Raw genomic sequence first — 20,438 nt, 5'->3', positions numbered from 1 at the left:
CAAGCTCATGCTGGGTCATTATCCTCTGCTAGAGTTATGTTACAGTGCATTATAATAATTTTAATAAAAAGGCAAGAAAAAAATGAAATTAGTCATAGTTTATTTGTCCAAGAAAGGGATGGCAGTAGCCCGGTGGGTATCTCTGGATAAAGTGTCCTCAGTTCCTCCTCTTTCTGTTGTCAAAACATCCTGTAAAAAATAAAAAGGATTAGACTGAGATGAGAAAAGGCTATAAACTCTATGGTTCTCCTGAAAATACATTTTAAGTTAAGGATTAAGGCAACAATGACTTCACTCTACTACTGAATAATATCTCCTTCTGCCCTGTTGGAGCTGCATGTTACTACAATGACTAATTGTAGAAACTGAATCTCCGTCCATGTCTAAGAGAGAAAGGCCGGTGTGCTGCTGTCTTAGTACGTTCACTCGGGTTATTCTGACTACAGTAAACAGCTTTCATTAACATTTGGGTGACCGGATATCTGCTCTGTGCCAAAACTGCAAATAACCACAGTTTGGAGAACCGTGACTATGATGGAGCAGCAGTAGCAGCCAAACCCATCTGAGCATAATCTTTCTAGTTCAATCCACCACAGCAGGATTGCTGCCGTTTCCCCCTTAAGGCTGGTTTACACTTCCAAGTGATTCACAATGGCTCGAGTCGTAGTGGTCGCATGGCCATCGGAGCAGAGTCGCTCCAGAATGTGACACCAGCTGGTGATGTCCCAAGTGACTGGAATGTCACGCCCCGTGTGCAATCGTGGGCAAATCGTGTCATTTAACTTGAATTTATTTTAGCGATTAGAGTACGTGACTACGCAGAAAACTGTCCAGACTAATATCTTTGAAGACTGAAAATGATGAAAACTTACTGAAGTAGTCGTCATGGTTTCACGAGGCCAGAAGGACCCAAGTGCTGGAAACATTGGGAGGTGAGCGGCGTTCCTTTTTCCTTCTGGAGGACACGGTGAGCAGGTAGAACCAAGTCTGTGGCTGTGAGTCAGCTGAGCAGAGAGGTCCAGAGATGGCTGGTTGTTGGTACTCGTGGTTGAAGGATTCTGCAGACAGGAAACAGTTCATGAGCTGAGTACTGGAGGGTGAGGAGAACCTTAGAGTTTAACATGAATATCAGAGACACTGCAGGTACAATACCTAAAGGTAGACAATGATCTGTCGATGAACACTGGAAGCTGCAGAGCTTCAATGCTGAACAGCTGAGATGATGATTAGTGGAGGAGCACATCAGTCCAACTCCACCTCTCATGTGTCTGCACGTTCACATGCACAGCCAGACTGTGAGGAAGATGTTCTTCAGGTTAAAAATAAACGCTGGAGACGATCGCATTACTAGAAAAGCATCAACACCTCTAAGAAGTTCATCACAGGTTTGGTGGACAGACACAAGCAAAACCAGCCGACATTAGTCTGAACTAGAGCGGTGATTGGATGAGACTGATGTGATGAAGTATAAACAGCTTTAAGGAAAAGAAAATAGAATCTTTATCACAACTGAAGACTGAAACTGGTGTTTTGGTGGAACTTTCTGAGGAAACTTACTTCACTGAATTTCATTTCAGACGAGGTGCTGATGCAGAGAGCTTATAGTAAAGTAAAATACATTTATTTTAACATGTTGAAACGTTATAATCAAGTCACAGGAAGAAAATACTCACATCAGCATGAAATGCTGCACCAGCTGTCTGACATCTGCTGAGAAAAGAACTGAAAAAGAAAACAGAGAACTTAAATAAAGAGAGCTGACATGAACCTGATAGTTTTTAATCACATTATTATGTATTCAATGAGCTTTCAGGAGTTTGAATTAACACACCTGAAGGTCTCCTCCAGTTCTCCAGACAGGGTCAAAGATTCTCCTGGTACTGCAGAGAATACAAATAACACACAAATCAAATGTTTACCAGTCAAAATAGATCAATAAATAAAGTATTCTGCGATGTGGCTCCATGCTGAACTTTGCAAACCTAAAAACGTGGCTCCATGAAAAATCTTTAACACTTATGAATATGGATACATGCAGAACCTTTAACCTCCAGACTGAGGCTTCATGAAGAACCTCTAAATCTGTTAAAGAGGTTCCATGTTGAACCTTTCAGCCTGAGAACCTAACAGGCTGCTGTTAGACAGTCTATCCAAAGATCACACTTGGTCATAGAACAACTTTTCATTTCTGTAGCATCAACCTAAATATTGTTCTGTAGAGATCATCACCAAAACCATCAGGGTGAAGTGAGTCCAGAAAGAGCTTCTGTTTCTCAGCTATAAATATTGTCCGAATATCATCCACAAAACACGACACATCAACTTCTCCTCTTTTTCTCTATCATATATAAAATAAAAAATAAGAAAATACAGTGAGAAAGACCGAGGACACTCACACAAAGCAGGTAGTGATCAGCTGGACCTGTCTGTCTGCTCTAAGCTGGAAACATCAGCATGACCTCTGACCTGAAGGTTTCCTACAGGGATTGATATCAATTAGTAAACATGCACACCCCCCCACACACATGCACACACACAGGAGAAAATAAAACAAAAACAAGATAAAAATAGTACCAGCAAGGAGCGCAGTAGGTCAACTTGGAGATCCTTCCAGGTGGTCATAAAGGCAGTAAAGGTCATCAATGTAGACATTTTCTCCTAAAGGAAACAGAAACACACAGACATTAACACCATCATGTCTACAACCAAAGAAAAGATGCACCAGAATGACTAATGACATGTCTGTGCAGCTTTCCTCACAGCTGTTAGATAAGCATCCCCAATCTGAAATAAAAAGAAATACTCTTCAAATCTTGCATCACATGATATTTTATTTACAGTATATTGGACTAACAATACTTAGGGAGGATTCCCTCCACTGTGTCATACTCAGGCTCCAAAAGTCTTCACAGGTTGAGCAGATATCATCCTCCTTCACTATGAGCTCTCCTGGAGGACGGTTTTTGTCCAGAACATAGACAGAGAATTTCATGGGTTTATCGTATATATCAATACAGAAAATAATATAACATTTAGATTAAATGGTAATTACAAACCAAAGGTAATGTTATTTCTCCTGCTTCAGCAATTATGAAACCATCAACAACTTTAACATTTACAGTGACAGTACAGAAATGTGTCTGTAGAGCTTTTATACACAACAAGATTTTTTCAAACAACATTTTTTCATTTGATTCACAACAATTTCAATCAATAAATATTAAAAAACACAACAATCCTTATTTTTTCCTATGTCCTCCATCATGAGAAAAATGCTACAAGTACATGTTAAAAACAAAACACATTTTTGGGACTTTATGAAAACAAATATTCTATTGTTGTATTTATGAAATGTACGAACTGTTTAAATTAGCAACATTAAAAGCAGAACAAATATCAAGGATTGAAGCTACGTTGTATTTACCTTTCGGTTGTAACTGCAGTCATCCTTTAAACGTGGTGACTCCGTTGAAGGAGGAGATCCATTACTGACAGAAGAATTGATGTTTTTGGAATATGGTTTGTGGAATAGTAGCGACTGTGGCGATCAGCTGTTAAATATACAGTTTTAGGATCTCTGTTTCGGCTACCCGATCACCCAGCTGTCGGAAACAAATCCCGAATTCCCAAGCGCCGCAAAGAGGAAGTGACGTAATACACGTGCACCTGATTAGGGCGTGGTTAGGGAAAGGGGATCGGGTAGTGACGCAATCGACAGGCCAGGAGTCTACAGCACGCATGCGCTGTGAAAACAAACCGCCCGGTGGGAGCGAGGCTGAACTGATTGAAAATGCTCACCACCAGGATTAACGGGTCAGTACCGACTACTTTACTAGACCCACCGAACCGCTCAACGGAAACGAGGCTTAGCTTAGCTTAGCTAGGCTATCAAGAAAGCTTTACATGTTTCCCAGCATGCACTGCGGCTCAAACTATATCTTTGTAAAAGAAAAAAACATTTAAATTTACATTTGTTTTTCTTTATATTTTATTTGCAAGTAACAAACAAAAGGTGTGTAATCCAAATTTGCAAAAAAAAAAACTGGATTTAAAACCATTTGTTTAGACACATGGTTGTAGAGTGGGGTATAAATAGCGCTGAGTGACATTGCGTCTATTGGTTCAGGCCTGGTAGTTAGCGGGCATGCGCGCTGAAAAAAATTATAGAGGAGCTGGTATGACGTCAGTCCCAGCTCCAACACTGGGGCTGGTATGAGCTAACTGTATGCATGGGTACGTATGCAGCTAGCCCTAGCACCCATTAGCTTCCCAATGACAACTAGGCTTGATCCAATGCTAAAACCGTTCCGGGTGATGTCCATACTTGGCCACCCGGGCGGCATCTTTTAAAAATAAAATAAAAAAAATAAATGATACTTCTGTTAATGTTTAATGTTTTTCTTACTGATACATTTATATTTAACCCTTTAGGTATGGAGTTATATTTGTGCCACCATATTGCAAGCAAAAGTCATGGCTTTGAGATCAAATTATTTAGGTTGCATACACAGATCAATTTTATTTAAGTTGCAAACAAAGTTCTGCAAATTTTTTTTTATTAATTTTTTTATTTTTTTGCTTTCAAAAAATTTGTATTTTGGCTTTCAATTTTTTTTTTTTGTGAACAAACGTTTTTAGCTGCGTAGTGGCTCATCTTCCACTCACCCCATCTTTGGCTTTGCGTTTAACTTTTTTTCTCAGAGTTACGTTTTAGCCAGCCTCCTTAGGGACCAGGGTTTTTCAGTGGAAATATATTTCAGTACATATAGATTATTGAAATATTAGGCTAGGGAATCCAAACTGATTTCTCTTTATTTTCCAACCACCTAAAACTTATCAGAAGTTGAGAATATTGGGATCCAAAGAGTTCATATAAATTCTTTACATTTTGTCATATTCTGTTGCTATAATTTAACACATTCTCAATGAGAAACACATGTATTTCACAATTAAATAAAAATGAAATAAAATAAATTAAAACGTGCCAGAAAATCAAATTAAAACCAAACCCAAAACCTTTGGAAAATTTAACAGGATCGGCTGAGGTTTGAAGAATAACGTAAGAGTTAGAAGAGCATAACTTACATTTATTAGGCATTACATTAGGCTTAAAAAGACAAAACAATACTTGTAACCACCTAATAGCTGTTTTCTGTACACAAAATCACAGCTGTGTACAGGAAAGGAAAGATATGTCAGAACAATTTTTAAAATTGAACATAAGATTTAAAAATAAGAATTTCTACTTGGGGAGTATCTCTGCTTTTTTCAATTCTATACCAATCCTCTGTCCAATTTTGTGCTCTTAGAAATGTTTTGTAACAAGTTGCACTTTATTTATTTATTAAGTTTGTGGTGGACCAGGAACTCAGGAAAATGCAACATAAGTTATCAAAGTAGCATGAACAGAACTGACCTGACTGAAACTGACCTAATCTGACAGACACACAAGGGGAATTTATATAGTGAGTGATCAATCCACTGAGGACACACAAAGGTGAACTGAAAATGATAAACTCTAACTCCAAACAATATTCGCCATCAAACAAACTGTTTGACTTTAGAGCTTTTATAGCATTTTTCTAGGAAAATATTTATTACTATGTAATTGAAGTTGTTTTAGCCTTCTATTAAACTCGAATTAATGTAATTTTTTCCATATTTTTTCCCAAAAAATCAATCATTTTTTGCAATTTAGCTGTGAACACAAAGCATGCATGATTGTGGACATAAATGTGTTTTTTTACCCTCTAAGCTGTTTCCTTCTTCACTGGTTAAGCTTGAAACAGGAAGTGCAGGAAAAAATAGCTGAGTTTTATTTAAACTGTGACTAACAGCTCCTGCTGAAGGAAATAACAAAGTAGAAAAACCCCAAAGAAAAATACAGAAGCAAAGAATCATTTTATTTTATCCATATTACAAAAAAGCCTTTTTATTTTAACCTAAAAAACTACTTTTGAACAAATGCTTCACCTTCTACTTGATTATCAAAATGTAAACAACAGAACATGTTTGCACCTAAAAGCAGAAGTTTCCTGCCAAAGCAGATTAGTGACATTTGTTGTTTTCCTCTGACTTTTGCAAGAGGAATAAGCCACCGTGATCAAAATGAGATTTCCAGTGACCAGAACATCCTTCTGATCAGTGTCACAGTGTCCTATATTTGCAAACAAAGCCTAAAATAAATAAAACCTCCAAGTTCCTCCACTGCTGCTTCATTTATCAGCTCATTGGAATCCAGTGGGTGTCCGTCACAGACACGAGGCAGAGAAGCAGGTGATGGGAAGGCAGAGCAGAGAGCAGTAGGTGGGATCCACAGGCCGTACCTGGCCTGGTAACGGCTTGTAGGAGGTCCAGTCTGACCCGGCTCCAGGTTTGCAGCACAGGGACACCTCGCACCTGAAGAGGGAACATGCAATCAGGCTTCACATGAATCCGAAATGAGGGGACGCTTTGAAAAACGTGATAAGTGAAGTATACAGAGAGTGAAAAAGTAAAGAAAAAATGTCAGGTTATAGCTTTCTTACAAAATAAGAGTCATTTTGAATTTAAAAGTGGTGATCAAAAGCATGGTAGAGTGAAGTCTTCCACTCTTTTCCTGTGAACTGCAGAGACCAAATCCAGGAAAGTAACTCCTGACTGATTCCAGCAGCTCAACTGTTTAAAGTCCTAAAGATTTAAAGTGCAGACCAACAGGCTTTTGTGTAGCACAGCTGAAAAAGAAAGACCTTACCTGAGAAACTCCAGTGAAAATGGGTCAGGTGTGAGTATATGGCAGAAAGTTATATGTCCTAAAAGTACTAGAGATGAAGGAATTTAAAATACACATTACAAAGGTCTATCTAAAAAAATATTTATTATTTAGGAAGTTTTAATGGACAAAACATCCTTAAATAATATCTAAAAATATATATATTTTAAATCAATCGGGAGGTTTGTGAATGAACTGTGTTCTTGACTACATGTCCTTATTCCAAATGCTTTGATAATATTATTTACTCATTGAAAATGTTTCAAATGTCATTGTAGGAGTTCTGTCCTGAACATTACAAATTAGCGACATACAGTGTGAAGGGATTAAATATTATTTTTACCCAAATTTGAATTTATAATCCTGTCACAAACCTGTTTATGATTAACCAACAAGTTACTAAACTCCTATCTTCTTTTGGGAAGATTAGCTGCTCTCAAAGTCAAAATAAGTAATATTATTGTGACAGGATGCTTTAGCAGTTTTTATTTTTTATATTCTGTATTCTTTTACATTTCACAATGGTGGAATTGTTAATGAAAACACTGAAGCAAAAGTTCCCGTTACAAAAGAAGTGAAATGCAGGATGTTTGAAAAGAATACTTTAAATGCAGAAACATTGTTAAAACAAAACATTTGATCATTTAACCAAAGCTCTGCCATTTGTTAAAATTAAAAATAATAGTTTTTATCAAATTTAATGTTTAAGTTGAATAAACCATCAACTCAAAATTTTAATTTGATGAAACCAAATATTTCTAAGTGTAAGAAATTACAGAACTTTTGTTTATTGATCAAATGTTTCACTTTTTAAAGTGTGTGTATGGAAAGAATATAGTCTCATTCAATTTGTGTGGAACTTTGGATTTGTGTAATTCTTGATTTGTAACTTATACATTACATTTGTGCACTTGCAACTGTGTATTTACATGTACAAAAATTACAATATACAAAAATATAATTTGCACTCACAACTTTAAATAACAGCTGCTTTAAACAAATACAAATCTTTAAAAATTACGCACACACAAAACCGAATACACTCTTCACGTCTCTGAGATCCAGCAGTAAGTGATGCGTTCAAATGCTGCTAGAATGCTGGGTCATCAGTTTTCTTTTCTGACACTGTGATCTTCGATTGTGAATATTATCTGGTGAAAACTTGAAATATTCCTACTTTATTAAACAGATATGTCGGCTAATTAATATGAAAAAGTCTAAATATGTGTCTTTCATAACCTTCTCCATAAGGGATGGATTTTGATAATAATTTCTAGAATGGATTCTATTCAATTCACCAGAGCCTGGATTGATTTGATTTTGATTTTTTTTCCAATTCTTTTAATCCACTCAATTCAATTCGATTTAATTCAATTTTGAGTTTACATGGTTTATACTTTGGACACATTTGTCTATAAATACATTATATATGTTTTGAAGATATGCATAATAATCTGATACAGTTCACATACTGTAAATGTATCAGTGAAATATTAAGATTGTTAATATCATACAGTGGATTCTCAAATGGAGAAGCTCCAATCATTGTTCTGTCTCTCCTGGAGGGCGTTTCAGTTTGGCCACTAGGTGGCGATCGCATTATAGCATTAAACCTTATTCCAGAAGAAGAAGAAAGTATGAGCAACAAACTGTGTTTTAGACCACAAAGTGTTTACTTTAAAAAGTATTTCCTTAAAAGAGTTTGTGAAATTTATGTCTGTGAGTCTATAAAGATGTTAATTTAGTCAGCAATGTATGTTTAGGTCGACCAAGTGTTAGCATTAGCCGTCCTATGAGAAATCCTATTAAACATTAGCATCAAGCTAGTAGACTTTAGCTTTAAGTATTAGATTTATCTCTATTTTTATGGATCGATTATTTACCTGTTAAGCTCAGATTGATTCAAATTGATTAATCAATTTTATCAACTAGTGCATGTGTAAATTATATTTTGTAATTTTTTGTATTCTTTTACATATGAATACACAATTGCAAGTGGACAGTTACCCACAAAATGTAATGTACAAATCAAGAATGACGCACACAGAGTTTATTTTCTCTCCATAGTGATGTAATTCAAAGAGGTTCATTTTTTTTCTATTAAAATAAATAATAAAAACGTTAGGATCCAAGTCATATCTTTTTGCTACCTGGTGACCCCTTGGATAAACTTCTTTTCGTCCTGATCCAAACAAACAGTGAAGGTGGTTCCGTCATTTCCGGCGATGACCTGCACGTTGTCCACTTTTGCCTTTGAACTTAAGATGAGCTGTCAAAGAAAGAACTCTGAGCTTAAGCTAGCAGTCCACTCATGCCATTAGAACTGATGGAAACACCCTTCACCTGGTTGAGGCTCTTCCTAGACTTGGAGCATTGCCTCCTCAGAACCTCCGTCACGGTGATGTACAGACCATCTTTTAAATCTGAACAGATCCATTCAAAAATGCAAACATGTTTGGATTTGGACTAAAAATAAGGCTTGAGATGAGCGTCCTCCTCACCAAGTAGGTCCGCCTCCTGGCAGGTTTTATAAAGATTGATGGACGTGCACACCATTTCTGAGTGGATCCTTTGGCTCCTCCCACTCACAGCCACCTGCAGACACATGTAAACAGGACAGAGGTAAAAATAGGTCTCTCTGTGGCCATACTATTATTGTGTACATTTCAGGAAGTCACTGTGAAGCAACAATACTTTGTTGTAGGCGACGCTGAGTGCCAAAGGCACAGCCTCCCGCTCCTCCTCGATCCCAAACCTTTTGCTGGCAGCTCCTTCAGAAAGAATCCACATTAGTTTAGCGTACACGTGTGGATTCTACTCCTGTGGTTTTGAGATGTGCAACATTGGGCTGACCCATGGATTTCACAGCTCGGGTCCCGGCTGTGTGTCCCAGCTCCAGAGAATGAATGAAAACTTCCCGTCTCCTCTCTCCTCCTGCCAGCGTCAGCTGTGAGGAGAAAGTCAGAACATGAAATCTGGGAAACAATTTTGTTATTCAATCGCTTGAGCTAAGACGTCCTGACCTCAGCCTGGAAGAGCTGCATCAGGACCGGCTCCTCTGCATGTCTGCAGTAATAGAGCACCAGGTCAGCCAGCAGGGCAAGATGCTCCAGGTTGTTTCTGGACACACCGTCCTCTTTAGGAGCAACCTGAACATGAAAAATGACAGCTAATAAGGTTAAAGAACCGATTCTAGAGGATTTCAAATGTTGTTTAAGCAGAAAAGGTTCGATTCTTTTAATAAACTTGTGGCATTTCTTAAAAAGAATTTCCAGTCAGAAAACTTGAGTCATTTTTTTCACTTCATAATCAAATCATGACTCTTCTGGTTTGGCTCTGAGGCTTTTTTGCAGATTCAAAGAAATAACTTTGTTTTTTTTAATCTACACATTTATGTCAAAGCAGTTTGTCTTCTTTTAAATATCTTTGAAAGTTCATTTTGATTTTAATTTAAAGAACTGTCTAAAGCAGTTTTTTTGCTGATACTTTCTTCTTCTTCTGGAATAATGTGTATTGCTATAGCGTGATCGCCACCTAGTGGCCAAACTGAAACGCCCTCCAGGAGAGGCAGAACAATTGTTGGAGCTTCTCTGTTTGAGAATCCATGTAACTCTGTATGCTATTAACAATCTCATAATTTCACTGGTAAAGTTTACAGTATGTGAACTGTATTATATTAATATGGAAATCTTCTAAACACATATAGTTTATTAATGCATTTCAAAACAAATGTTCAAACTCAAAATTTGATTTGAATCGAATTGAATTGAGTGAATCAAAAGAATTTAAAAAAATTAAAGTCAAATCAACCCAAGTTTTGCTGAATCAAATCAAATCAATTTTGAAAATAATTGGTGATACACAGCCCTATATAAAACCAAATAAATCAGAAGCGGTGAGATTAGCCTATATACATTTGCTTCTTTCCACTCCTTGATTTTATTTGTATTCATTATATCTAATGAATTTAATGTGTCTATTGTGTATGCACACAAGTATTACTGCAAATATGTGTATTTTTGATTATCATCTAGTATCATCATTATATTTTATTTATTTTCTAAACACTGCATGGCATATTTTGTATTTTTTAAATACATTTTTCCCTTTTTTTTTGAAAATCTCTTCTTCTTTTAACCTAATTTTAGGAGGAGAGGGACATGTACCTGACAGAGCACTTCAGACGACAGGCTGAGCAGGCTGAAGACGTTGCGGTCGTACCAGGGGTCCACCACGCCCAACATCTGAGAAATGTCTGATGAGCTTTCCTCCCCTGCAGGAACATCTGACTCCTGCCAGAGGGAAGGAACATGAAAAATCACCATCTAAAAACCACGAGAAAGCGTCGTAGCACATCCATGTGGTGGTCACAAAGGTCAGAACAAAAACCCATGGTGAGGCCGCAGTCCAGAACTGTGGCCTCGTTTAAGGGGACGACCTGTCTGAGGATGTGACGCCTTCAAACAAAAAACTCCTATTTTTAGCAGGAAAAGCGATATATGCTATATTAACTGCTGGAGACGTTGTCAAAAGGATGTAAATGTTTCAACACAGATGGGCAGATATATTTAGAACAGAGAAACGATGAGGTTTGATCTCACCACAGAACCGGTTGGTTTGCTGTCAGTTCTGCGTTTGGTAGGAACAAAGTAAAACTGCAGTTTGCACATCTTGGTGAGCAGAGGACATTTGCTCTCTTTCTGCTGTAAGTCACAGTAGGCTCTGGCCAGCCGGCCCGCCTCTCGGTCTCCACCGAACACCACCACCTTGACCAGGGTGGGCACTTCGGGCAGACTGTCCTCGCTGCAGCTCAGGATGGGCCTTCTGCGGATGCAGAGGTTCCTCTGGGGGCTGAGCGGTTCTGTGGGGGGTGTGGGCGAATGCGTAGGACGAGTTTGTCGCATGAGGGACTTGTGGGTTTTGAGCTGCAGCCCACTCCTTTGAGAGTCTTTGCTGATGTCATAGAAGCCCATGCTCTGCACGCGCCGGGTCGTGCTGGGGCTGAGCGGAGTCTTGAACAGCAGGGCAAAGCGTTCTATTCCCAGAAGCGACTTGGACTTCTTCTTGGGTTTCTTTCTAGGTTCTGGTTGGCTGCCTTGGTCCGACTCCTCCGGTGTTGGGTCCTCACTAAAGTCACTTTCCACCCCGGATGAGCCGGATGGCACCGACCAGCTGGACGACAGAGAGTGGCTGGAAAACGTGGAGTCTCTGGAGGATGAGGACGCTGAGGAGATGCGATGGCTTTGGACCTCCACCCTGTTTGAGTCCAGCTCGTCTTCCTCGTCCATGCTGGTGTCGATGTGGTCTTCCTCATCTGCTGCTGAGGCTTTGAGGAAGCTCTCCACTGGAGAGTCGGGGTAGTAATCACTGGAGAGAATGCCCCTCAGAAAATCTGCAACACGTAGATGAATAGATTAGATCTAGAGCAAAGGGAAAAATGTTGAATTTGAATTATTTACCAAAGCTGTCGTCCTCCCACAAACACATGTGACATCTGGGTGAGGTCAGCCCGAAAGTCTCCAAATCTGATGACGAAAGGTCAATCCAGTATCAAAAATATAGAGATCTTTGTGTCTGTGTTGTCCTGGTCTTACCACGCTCTGTTCTGTCAGCCGGAGCAGCCAGGCTTCCCCCGATCCTCTCCATGCTCTGGATCAGACCGTCTCTGGCCGTCCTGTGATCTCCTGCAGAGGCAGCTGTCTCCATTCTGTCAGTTATGGCCTCCAAAAGCTGCTGCAGCTCTTCAGTCGACTTTTCCTGGTAGAGCATTACAGAGTCAACAATGACGGCCTCAGAGGAGCGTGTGGCATAAAATAAAGCACTAATGCTTCACCTCCAGAGCAGTATGGACAGCTCGGAGATCATATTTCACACCAAGAACAGCCTGAAAGCTGTGCAGGATCAGAGTGATGGACACGTCTCTGGTGGAGCTGCCGGCTTTGCTCAGCTGCTCAGAAGCCAGCAGGACCTCTGGAGGGATGTCTTCATCCGGGTTCACCAGCAGCACCATTCTGTAGGCAGAGACGCATCGGAAATGGTTAACTCTTTCTGACAGACGCTCCATTGACGTCTGTGCGGATGGGAATGTCCTCACATGGATTTGGAGCGGGTGCCGTCGTGGGGAATGTCCTGCTCTGTCCTGAGCAGCCGCTGGAAAGAAATACCTGCAACAAGAGAGGCAGAAAAGTCTGCGGGTCAAAACTGCCCACCTGTGCTCAATAATTTCCTAAATGAATAAGAAGCTAAAATAAATCTACCAACAAACAAATATTGCCCTTGCAAAGTAGCTTAATTTCAAGCATTCTGTCTGAATATTTTGAATCTAAAAAATGTCCTTTGTCTGAAAAACTTTAGAAACTATTTTTTTTTTTGTTTTTTTTGGCTACATTAATGAAAATTGTTTTTTAAAGACTTTTTACTCTCAATTCTCTTATTAGTTTCAGAAAGGATTACTATTAATTGATCATTTTTTTGAGTTTTCAACTCTTTTAGGGTAAAGTATATAGCTCAAGCTCAAGTGGTTTCTCTTATTTAAATAAAAGTTAGATTTTCAAAGTTTAAACAATCAAACAAAAAAACACAACCTCCAAGCAAAGATTGAGATTTTGGAGATTTAGAAACATTTGTTTAAAAAAAAAAGTTTAAACAGATCTATCACCTGTTATTACCAGGTTGTTTCTTGTCTAACATAGTGGAAGATTATAAAAGACAGTAAATGTTAGAAGTCTGCTGCCACTTCAACATCTGTTTGTCTCAGTTTAGTCCCAATGTAAAGCTCCTACAAAGGTCAGGATGCATTAAATCTGGAGTGTTTATGATCAATAATGCAGGAGACAATTTTACATTTACAAAAAAATGTGTACATATGACTCGGGGCTCGTCCTAATCCCCTCTTGAGTGATGGGCAAAGATAAGTGAATAGAGTGACATCCCAGAATCCCAAAGGGCAATGACAAAATGGCTGTCAGTTTTCTATGGAGAAAAAAGAACTTGTTAATATGTTTTCTTGAGAAATGGAACCATAAAGGTCTGACAGTTTTTGTATCCTGGCAGAAAAAAAAAATTGTAATATTATGTGAAAATTTAAGTTTGTCACATTAACTTTCTGCAAGCAACACCTAGACTAAAAAACGTTACTTTGATCTTTTTTAATTACAAAAATGTCCAATTTAAGTACTTTTTGATGATTTTCTTTAGTAAAATTGAGAAATACTCATTCAACTGAATCAAAACCGCACTAAAGAGTTTCTCCCAAACATTGACTGTATATGAGAACTGGACTGAGTGACTCCTCCCCTCTGACATTCCAAACAGGAAGTACCGACTGGTTCCAGGAAGCCAACATCCCATAGAGAGTAAAAAGAGAAATGATCAGCTATCACTCAGTCATTCTATTATCATACATGTTTCTTAACATCTTCTTGGTAATTCATTTTTTTAATGATATTTTTTCTTTGTTGCAAGTTATTCAAGTTATAAACTGACCAATCAGATGCCTCAGTAAAATGAATCACTGGGTACCTCACGATACCATGAGATACGCGATATATGGCTCACAATACAGCGATAAATGATAAAAATCCACTCTAATAACTTACATCATATAGAAGAGTAGATATTTTGTAGAAAAAAAATATATCCCCATTTATTTTTTAGCTTGAACACAATCATAATGAACAACTTGTATCTTATTTTTGCAGCAAATTAGAGACACTTTTGTGCAACATTGCTGAAATCAGCAGTACTATGTCTTTGACAACCGTTGAAACCATCTGAATTTGAATTATCTGTAAAATTCAGTGTTAATAATAGTAAACATGAACAGAAGTGCCATTATTTAGTGCATAATTGTTGTAAACATCAGAGCAAAAATTAAATAATTGAAGTAGCTTTACCTCCAGAGGAACGTCTCACCAAAGAATGAGGAATACAACAATTTACAGCCTCTTCAAATGAAAGTAAAGGATCAATACTTGGTGAGAACCTACCAAGAATCAATCGGTGGACTAAATATCGTGATATGTCGCAATATCAATACTTTGGCAAACCCCTATCATCTGCTAGTATCACCTTGAATGTTTGATTAGCAGATTCTCCTAAGCCTGTTTTCAGTGGAAGGGGTGTGGCCTTCCAACAAGCTTATTCATGATTGGCAACAGTAGTTGCCATAGTAACGTGGCCAATCACTGTCATCTGGCTCCAACATTGGGGAAAAAGGGCGACTGAAATGACTTCATTTCACTGGAGCTGGAAGTAAGGCATTTTCTACGGGTGACGTCACACCTGCTCAGTCCAGTTCTCTATAGACAGTCAATGATTCAAACTTGCATCTTGGCTTTGTTCAAGCCAAACTTCGAATTTCGTTTTTCCAGCTTCACCTTAGTTCAAACATTATTGTCTATTTTCTTTTACATTTATTCATATTTATTTTAGTCTAAAGATTGTCGTATCTGCGTCAACAAAGTGGTTGAACCTGGTGCTCGGAGCTCCTGCTGGATGATGCTGAGCAGCCGTTTGCAGGCGGAGCTGCAGGGCTCAGGCCAGGACAGGAACCTGTGGAAGAGCTGGTAAGCCTCCTGCAGCATATTACACTCTGGAGACATGTGAGGAATCTGGAAAAAACAGAGAAATTTCATGAGGAGCAATCCTGAACGTTCACTTGTGTCTTTTCTGGAAGATCAAGACTCACTCTAAGAAGAGCTGAGAAGAACAGGAGAGTGAGGGGAACCACCAGCTCATACTGACTCTGCTCCAGGACCTGCATGAAAAATCCAGCGTGAAGTGAAACCCCTCATCAAGGTGGAGAATTCTGATGGAGGCGTTTGTGCTCCGTACCTCCTCTGTTTTCCTCAGTATTTCTTGTAGAAGGATAAGGAAGTTGCGGGGATCTCTCTTCACCAGTTCCTCCAAACACCAGCGGCTTATGCACAGTCCAGCTGGGTCAACAGAGAACAACTTCAACTGTCAAGTTTAGCATGAAAAAGCCATTTACCATAAAATGAAAATGGAACCTGATGCTTTTCTGTCACACTGATGTCCCCATGGACTCTTAAGCAATCCATTTGCTCAGAAAGGTGACGCTAAAACAGATTCTCCCTCTCGCGACTCCTTATATTAAAGCTGACGCGGCACAAGTCTCCCTAATACTGTGAGTCATCATTTTCAATTCTCATTTTCTAAGGACGCTGGACACCGTTTGAGTTTTTAAATCGAATTCTGTTCAGTCAGGATCGTTTACCATATCAGAAACTCTCACCTGTCCAGAGATGCTTGTCAGGTGAGTTGAGATTCAGGTGGTAGAGGCAGCGCTCCAGGAGATGCTGGATCCGGTCCTCGGTGCAGGAGCTCTGCTCAGACATCCCTGCATCCACCGACGGGACGACCAGCTGAGAGCTGAATGCCTCCTAGTCCAAAAGTCCTGTTTTTTACAAATCAAAAGGAATGTTTTTCTTCCTCGGAGGGTCAAACGCACCAGCGTGAAAGAGCTGCTCCCTGACACCGAGAGCGCACATGAACCACAGACTGACACTTCCTATCTGTGAGTCACACAGAAGGTGGGAGGGACTTTGATTCAACTTCTACTTTTTCATTCTTAAACTTGTCTGCTGACCTACCGCTTTATGAGTCACGGCTGAGCTGGAAAAGCAACTTCCTTAAAACCTCTCATTAGGAAAGAATGTTTTTTTCTGTAATTCTGTTAGTAAAATCAAGAACATTTTTAAATGAATAAATTAAAGACCCACTAATGAAAATTAAGTTTTAATATATTCTTGTGGCATTTTTATGATGACATTTATAAAGAAAATTAGGCTTAAATGGGCATTTCAAGCTATTTCTTCATTTAAATCGTGAATCAGGAATAGACAGAAAAAACGTTTTGAAAAAGATCGTATTTGTGACATTCTGATACATCCACTTGCAGATAAATAGATCCATGAACGTCTTTGTTTTCCTCGTCTGAGCTGACACAAAACTTATGACGCCATTTTTATTCCTTGAGTAATATTAGGTTGGGGGTATGAGAGGCTGTAAGCTAGTGTGAGGGAGTGTAAACAGAGAGCTCTCAGCAACAATGATGGGAAGAGGGGCGGGGTTGTTCCATGCCAACAGTACCACCCACAATTTAGAGAAGAATTTCTAACACATCTCTGCAGAAACTTTGTCCTAAAAAGCAACACAATATTTTTTACTTTGCCTAAAGGACCACAGAGAACTTTTGTACAAAGATTGAACTGACTGGAATGCCAAAAAATAATGTTTTAGAGCATGTGACAAAGTCAAGGCCCGGGGGCCGGATCCGGCCCTCCAGATCATTTCATTTTATTGTCATTATTAATGGCCCGATGTTATCTTCATTTCTAACTTGTGTAATTCTGACAAAATATATTTTTATGTACAGTAAAATATTCAAAGTTATTAAAGGTTTAAGTTGATTTATTCTGGAATAATATTCCTGCCTTTTAATTGTTCATATTTATGTTAAATTAAAAAAAAAATGTCATTCTGTTAGCTTTGAGGACTATTTTGGCATTTACCAAGATTTTTTTAGGCTATTTTGGAGTTTAGCTAATATTTCAGCTTCATGCTAGCTGCTTTGGCTAATTTAGGCTTTTTTCAGCTTTTTAGGCTAATTTGGCATTTAGCTACTATTTTAGCTGTCTATCAACTTTAGCATTTTCAGCTATCGTCACTAGCATCTTCAGCAGCCAAATTCAGCTAACAGTATTCACGCTATCATTATCACAGGTAATGCTATATATCTAGTTTATAATTATGTTCAAAATTTATGGTTCTAAAGTTGTAAAAATGTAGTTTAAGAGTGTTTCATAAATGTTTATCCTGTTCTGCCTGTGACCTAAGGTGTGTTTTGGATTTTGGCCCCCTGTGCGTTTGAGTTTGACACCCCTGCTTTAGAGGAATTATAAAGCCCCTTTATTTAGAAAGTCAACCAAACATCTGAAAAAGAAGAGAGGGGCTTGAATTTCAGACAAAATGAAAGCAAACAGGCGTCTGGAGACGTGTCCCAGAAAAGCACATTTTGCAACAAAATCTGCAAAAAAGCCTCAGAGCCATGATGAAAGTCTTTGATAAAATGGCTGCTGAAACCAATAAGAGACTGTTCTGATCCAAGCGCAAACCACTGCTGTAAAACCAGCAGAACAAAAAGCAGACTGCAGCTGCACAAGAGAACGAGTAATTCAAGTGAACCTGACATCATAGATACTCAATGACTTTGGCTCACAAGATGAATGGAAAATATATAAAAAAAAATTTAAAAAGCCACAACAAAAGCATCTTTTTTGGGAAGATTTTACATGAGTTGAAGGTAAAAAAAAAGAAAACAACAATCTAACGTTAGCCTGACATTATAAAGGTTTTCCGAACGCTCACAGGGCTCTTTGGGGTTCATGTAACGTTTGCTGCTGCAGTGTGCTTACATAATCATAAATAGACCACAACCTTTAAAAAAGCTTAACTTGTACAAATGATAGAACATTTGAATGAAAATGGAAATTTGTAGCAAAATGGAAACCAAAACCACCTCGTCAGAAAACAACTCAAAGGAAGAATTTTAAAAATTTTCAACAGAAATTCAATCTTAATGACTTCTACCTTTTTTTTTCTTTATAGGACCAGCTGGATTGATGATTTACCTGAAATAAATGTTTTTTTGGGGGGGGTGTAAAAGTTGCTCTTTGTGTTTCTGCAGCATCAGTGAAACAAACTGTTGAACACTTCTGGACACATTTTCTTTGTTGTATTTTATCTGCATTTACAGATAATCAGTGAACCCATCTGTGGTTCCACGGATGCTGACAGAAACTGGTCACATGCTCTCATGCTCATAAACTCTCTGAAATGTTTACTTTTGTGGGTAAAAAACTGATTTCTTTAAGACAAATAAAAAAGAAACTCGTGAAACATACCTGGGATATTCCACTTCTGCATGGAAGCCGTTCAATTGTCTACAGAGGAAGCAGGTGCTGATCCATTGTGTGCCCACCTGCTTTATTGTCCGGTGCTGCCATGCACATCCGACCTGCCACAATCAAAAACACCATCACTGCTGCAGAGTTTTTATTACACTTTTAGGATTGGGGGTGACAACGTGACAGAAAAGAGCTGCAGCTTTTGCACCAGACTGAAGACCACTTTAAAGGAGTGAAACTCTGATTGCAATAATGTGTTTTTGAAAAAGGGGAACAGGAAATGTGCTGCTCTTGAAGAACAGTTCAGTTCAGTTAGATCTGATGTAAGCTTATGTGGGCTGATGTAGAAAGTTTCAAAAACTCAAATTGATGAAATCAGCCAAAAAAAAGACACAACCATGCCAAACATTCACTCCATGTCATTGCAGGTTTATACAGTCCAACCAACGACAGATCCACACAAAGTCGTGTCTCACCCTCCACAGCAGCTGTTATCAGTGTCCAGATCATCCCAGTCAGAGTGGAGAGGCACCGGCTGAGGTAAACAGCTCAGACACCACATCCTCTTCAAAAATAGACCCTCCAACTGCACAGTAAAGACAGACTCTGCAGCAAACAGGAACTGCAGCAGCCTTTTTGCTGAAGTGCTGCTCATTGTGCTGATGATGGAGGAGGAGCTTCTTATTTCTGACAGTCATTCAAGGCAGGAAGCTTCTGGCTTCAACCTGCCGGATGATCCCAAACAGCACGGCACCTGGTCCTGTTTTACTGACCAGAAAAGAGCCTGGAATACAGCAGAATGGGGTTATGATGGAGAGTTTTAGGATTGGATCTGAAAACTTAACCCATTCCTGCCTGGATTGAGTTCTAATTAAAGGAAACATTTTTCTTCAATGTTTTCTTCCTTTTCTAAGATGATGGTAAGTTAAGTTGAAAGATGGATTAATAGTAACACACCATAATAATAACATTAATTAATGTGATATGTTTTGTTTTAACAGTTCATAAGCACTTTTTACACTTTTAATTTATAAGTTTTTTTTGTCTCTGCCACTTTAAGTGCTTTATAAATAAAGTTTATTATCATGACTATTATTATTAAAGGGACATTTAAGAGCTGAAACTGGAATGTTGCCTTGCACTAGAAGCTCTTAAAGCATTTGAACAAATGTGACCTATATTCATTTATGGTTTTGTTGCTCAAGAAAAGAATTAAAAATAACTGTTGTTTTCTAGAAAACAATTTAAAATTGAAAACAATGTTATAGTTAACCTTAAAGTCAGACTTTGATCCTCTTTTGTTCTGTTTTCAAAGTGATCCCAGTGGATTTTTAATTATTATGATGCCATTTTTACCCAAAAATGAAAAACTTGCATCGTTTTCTACATCATAGTTTCTGCAGAGCAGCAGAAAGTCATCAGGAGTTCATCTCAAAGTAAACCCCCTTCCCATCATCCATCTGTTCACATGCTCTCCCACTAGCTTACAGCCCCTCACAACCCCAACTTACAGCTTTGATCTAGATTCCAGCTCAGACCAGGAAAACAAAGACGTTCATGGTTCTATTTGTCTACAAGTGGATGCACCAGAACGTTTGTCTGCTTCTGATTCACAACAATTTGCATAAAAAAAATACTCAGAAATGAAAATTTAGACTGAATTTTGCTCACATATGTCCTCCATAATCAGAAAAATGCAACAAGTAAATGCTATAAACACTGTTTTCAATAGATTGGGTCTTTAATGTCTCACATCT

The 20,438-nt window shown here is 38.5% G+C and overlaps 1 protein-coding gene and 2 long non-coding RNA genes across 6 annotated transcripts; 1 reads left to right on the top strand and 2 right to left on the bottom strand.

Moving 5' to 3' along the window:
• On the bottom strand, nt 1-2,775 carry LOC112146633. 3 transcript variants are annotated; one of them, XR_004948362.1, is made up of 8 exons: nt 2,575-2,775; nt 1,832-1,880; nt 1,674-1,722; nt 1,558-1,598; nt 1,366-1,475; nt 1,153-1,293; nt 873-1,058; nt 1-189 (listed from the first exon to the last, which is right to left on the bottom strand). It is a non-coding gene; the product is annotated as an uncharacterized LOC112146633 (long non-coding RNA). The 3 variants fall into 3 exon arrangements; XR_004948363.1 differs by lacking the exon at nt 1-189 and adding an exon at nt 361-383; XR_004948364.1 differs by lacking the exons at nt 1,366-1,475; nt 1,558-1,598 and having other exon boundaries at nt 9-189; nt 2,575-2,764.
• A 1,773-nt stretch (nt 2,776-4,548) lies between these two features.
• LOC112146972 (phosphoinositide 3-kinase regulatory subunit 5) lies at nt 4,549-19,422 on the bottom strand. Of its 2 annotated transcripts, XM_024273077.2 has the most exons (19): nt 19,158-19,419; nt 18,679-18,791; nt 16,008-16,169; nt 15,587-15,687; nt 15,441-15,509; nt 15,225-15,363; nt 12,846-12,915; nt 12,585-12,762; nt 12,346-12,508; nt 12,211-12,276; nt 11,353-12,143; nt 10,918-11,043; nt 9,775-9,900; nt 9,605-9,698; nt 9,446-9,522; nt 9,253-9,346; nt 9,095-9,174; nt 8,902-9,020; nt 4,549-6,399 (listed from the first exon to the last, which is right to left on the bottom strand). In XM_024273077.2, exons 3-19 carry the CDS (start codon nt 16,108-16,110, stop codon nt 6,252-6,254), a joined length of 2,544 nt encoding a protein of 847 aa, XP_024128845.1. In that variant the 5' UTR covers nt 16,111-16,169; nt 18,679-18,791; nt 19,158-19,419; the 3' UTR covers nt 4,549-6,251. The 2 variants fall into 2 exon arrangements, with proteins under 2 accessions (XP_024128845.1, XP_036069249.1); XM_036213356.1 differs by lacking the exons at nt 8,902-9,020; nt 9,095-9,174 and having other exon boundaries at nt 19,158-19,422.
• LOC112146974 lies at nt 14,932-15,570 on the top strand. The gene is made up of 3 exons (XR_002919352.2): nt 14,932-15,004; nt 15,185-15,318; nt 15,429-15,570. It is a non-coding gene; the product is annotated as an uncharacterized LOC112146974 (long non-coding RNA).
• Nucleotides 19,423-20,438: the final 1,016 nt, after the last annotated feature.

This window comes from Oryzias melastigma, linkage group LG8, assembly GCF_002922805.2.
Source record: "Oryzias melastigma strain HK-1 linkage group LG8, ASM292280v2, whole genome shotgun sequence".
Lineage (NCBI taxonomy): Eukaryota > Metazoa > Chordata > Actinopteri > Beloniformes > Adrianichthyidae > Oryzias > Oryzias melastigma.
This window is presented reverse-complemented; position numbering and strand designations above follow the sequence as displayed.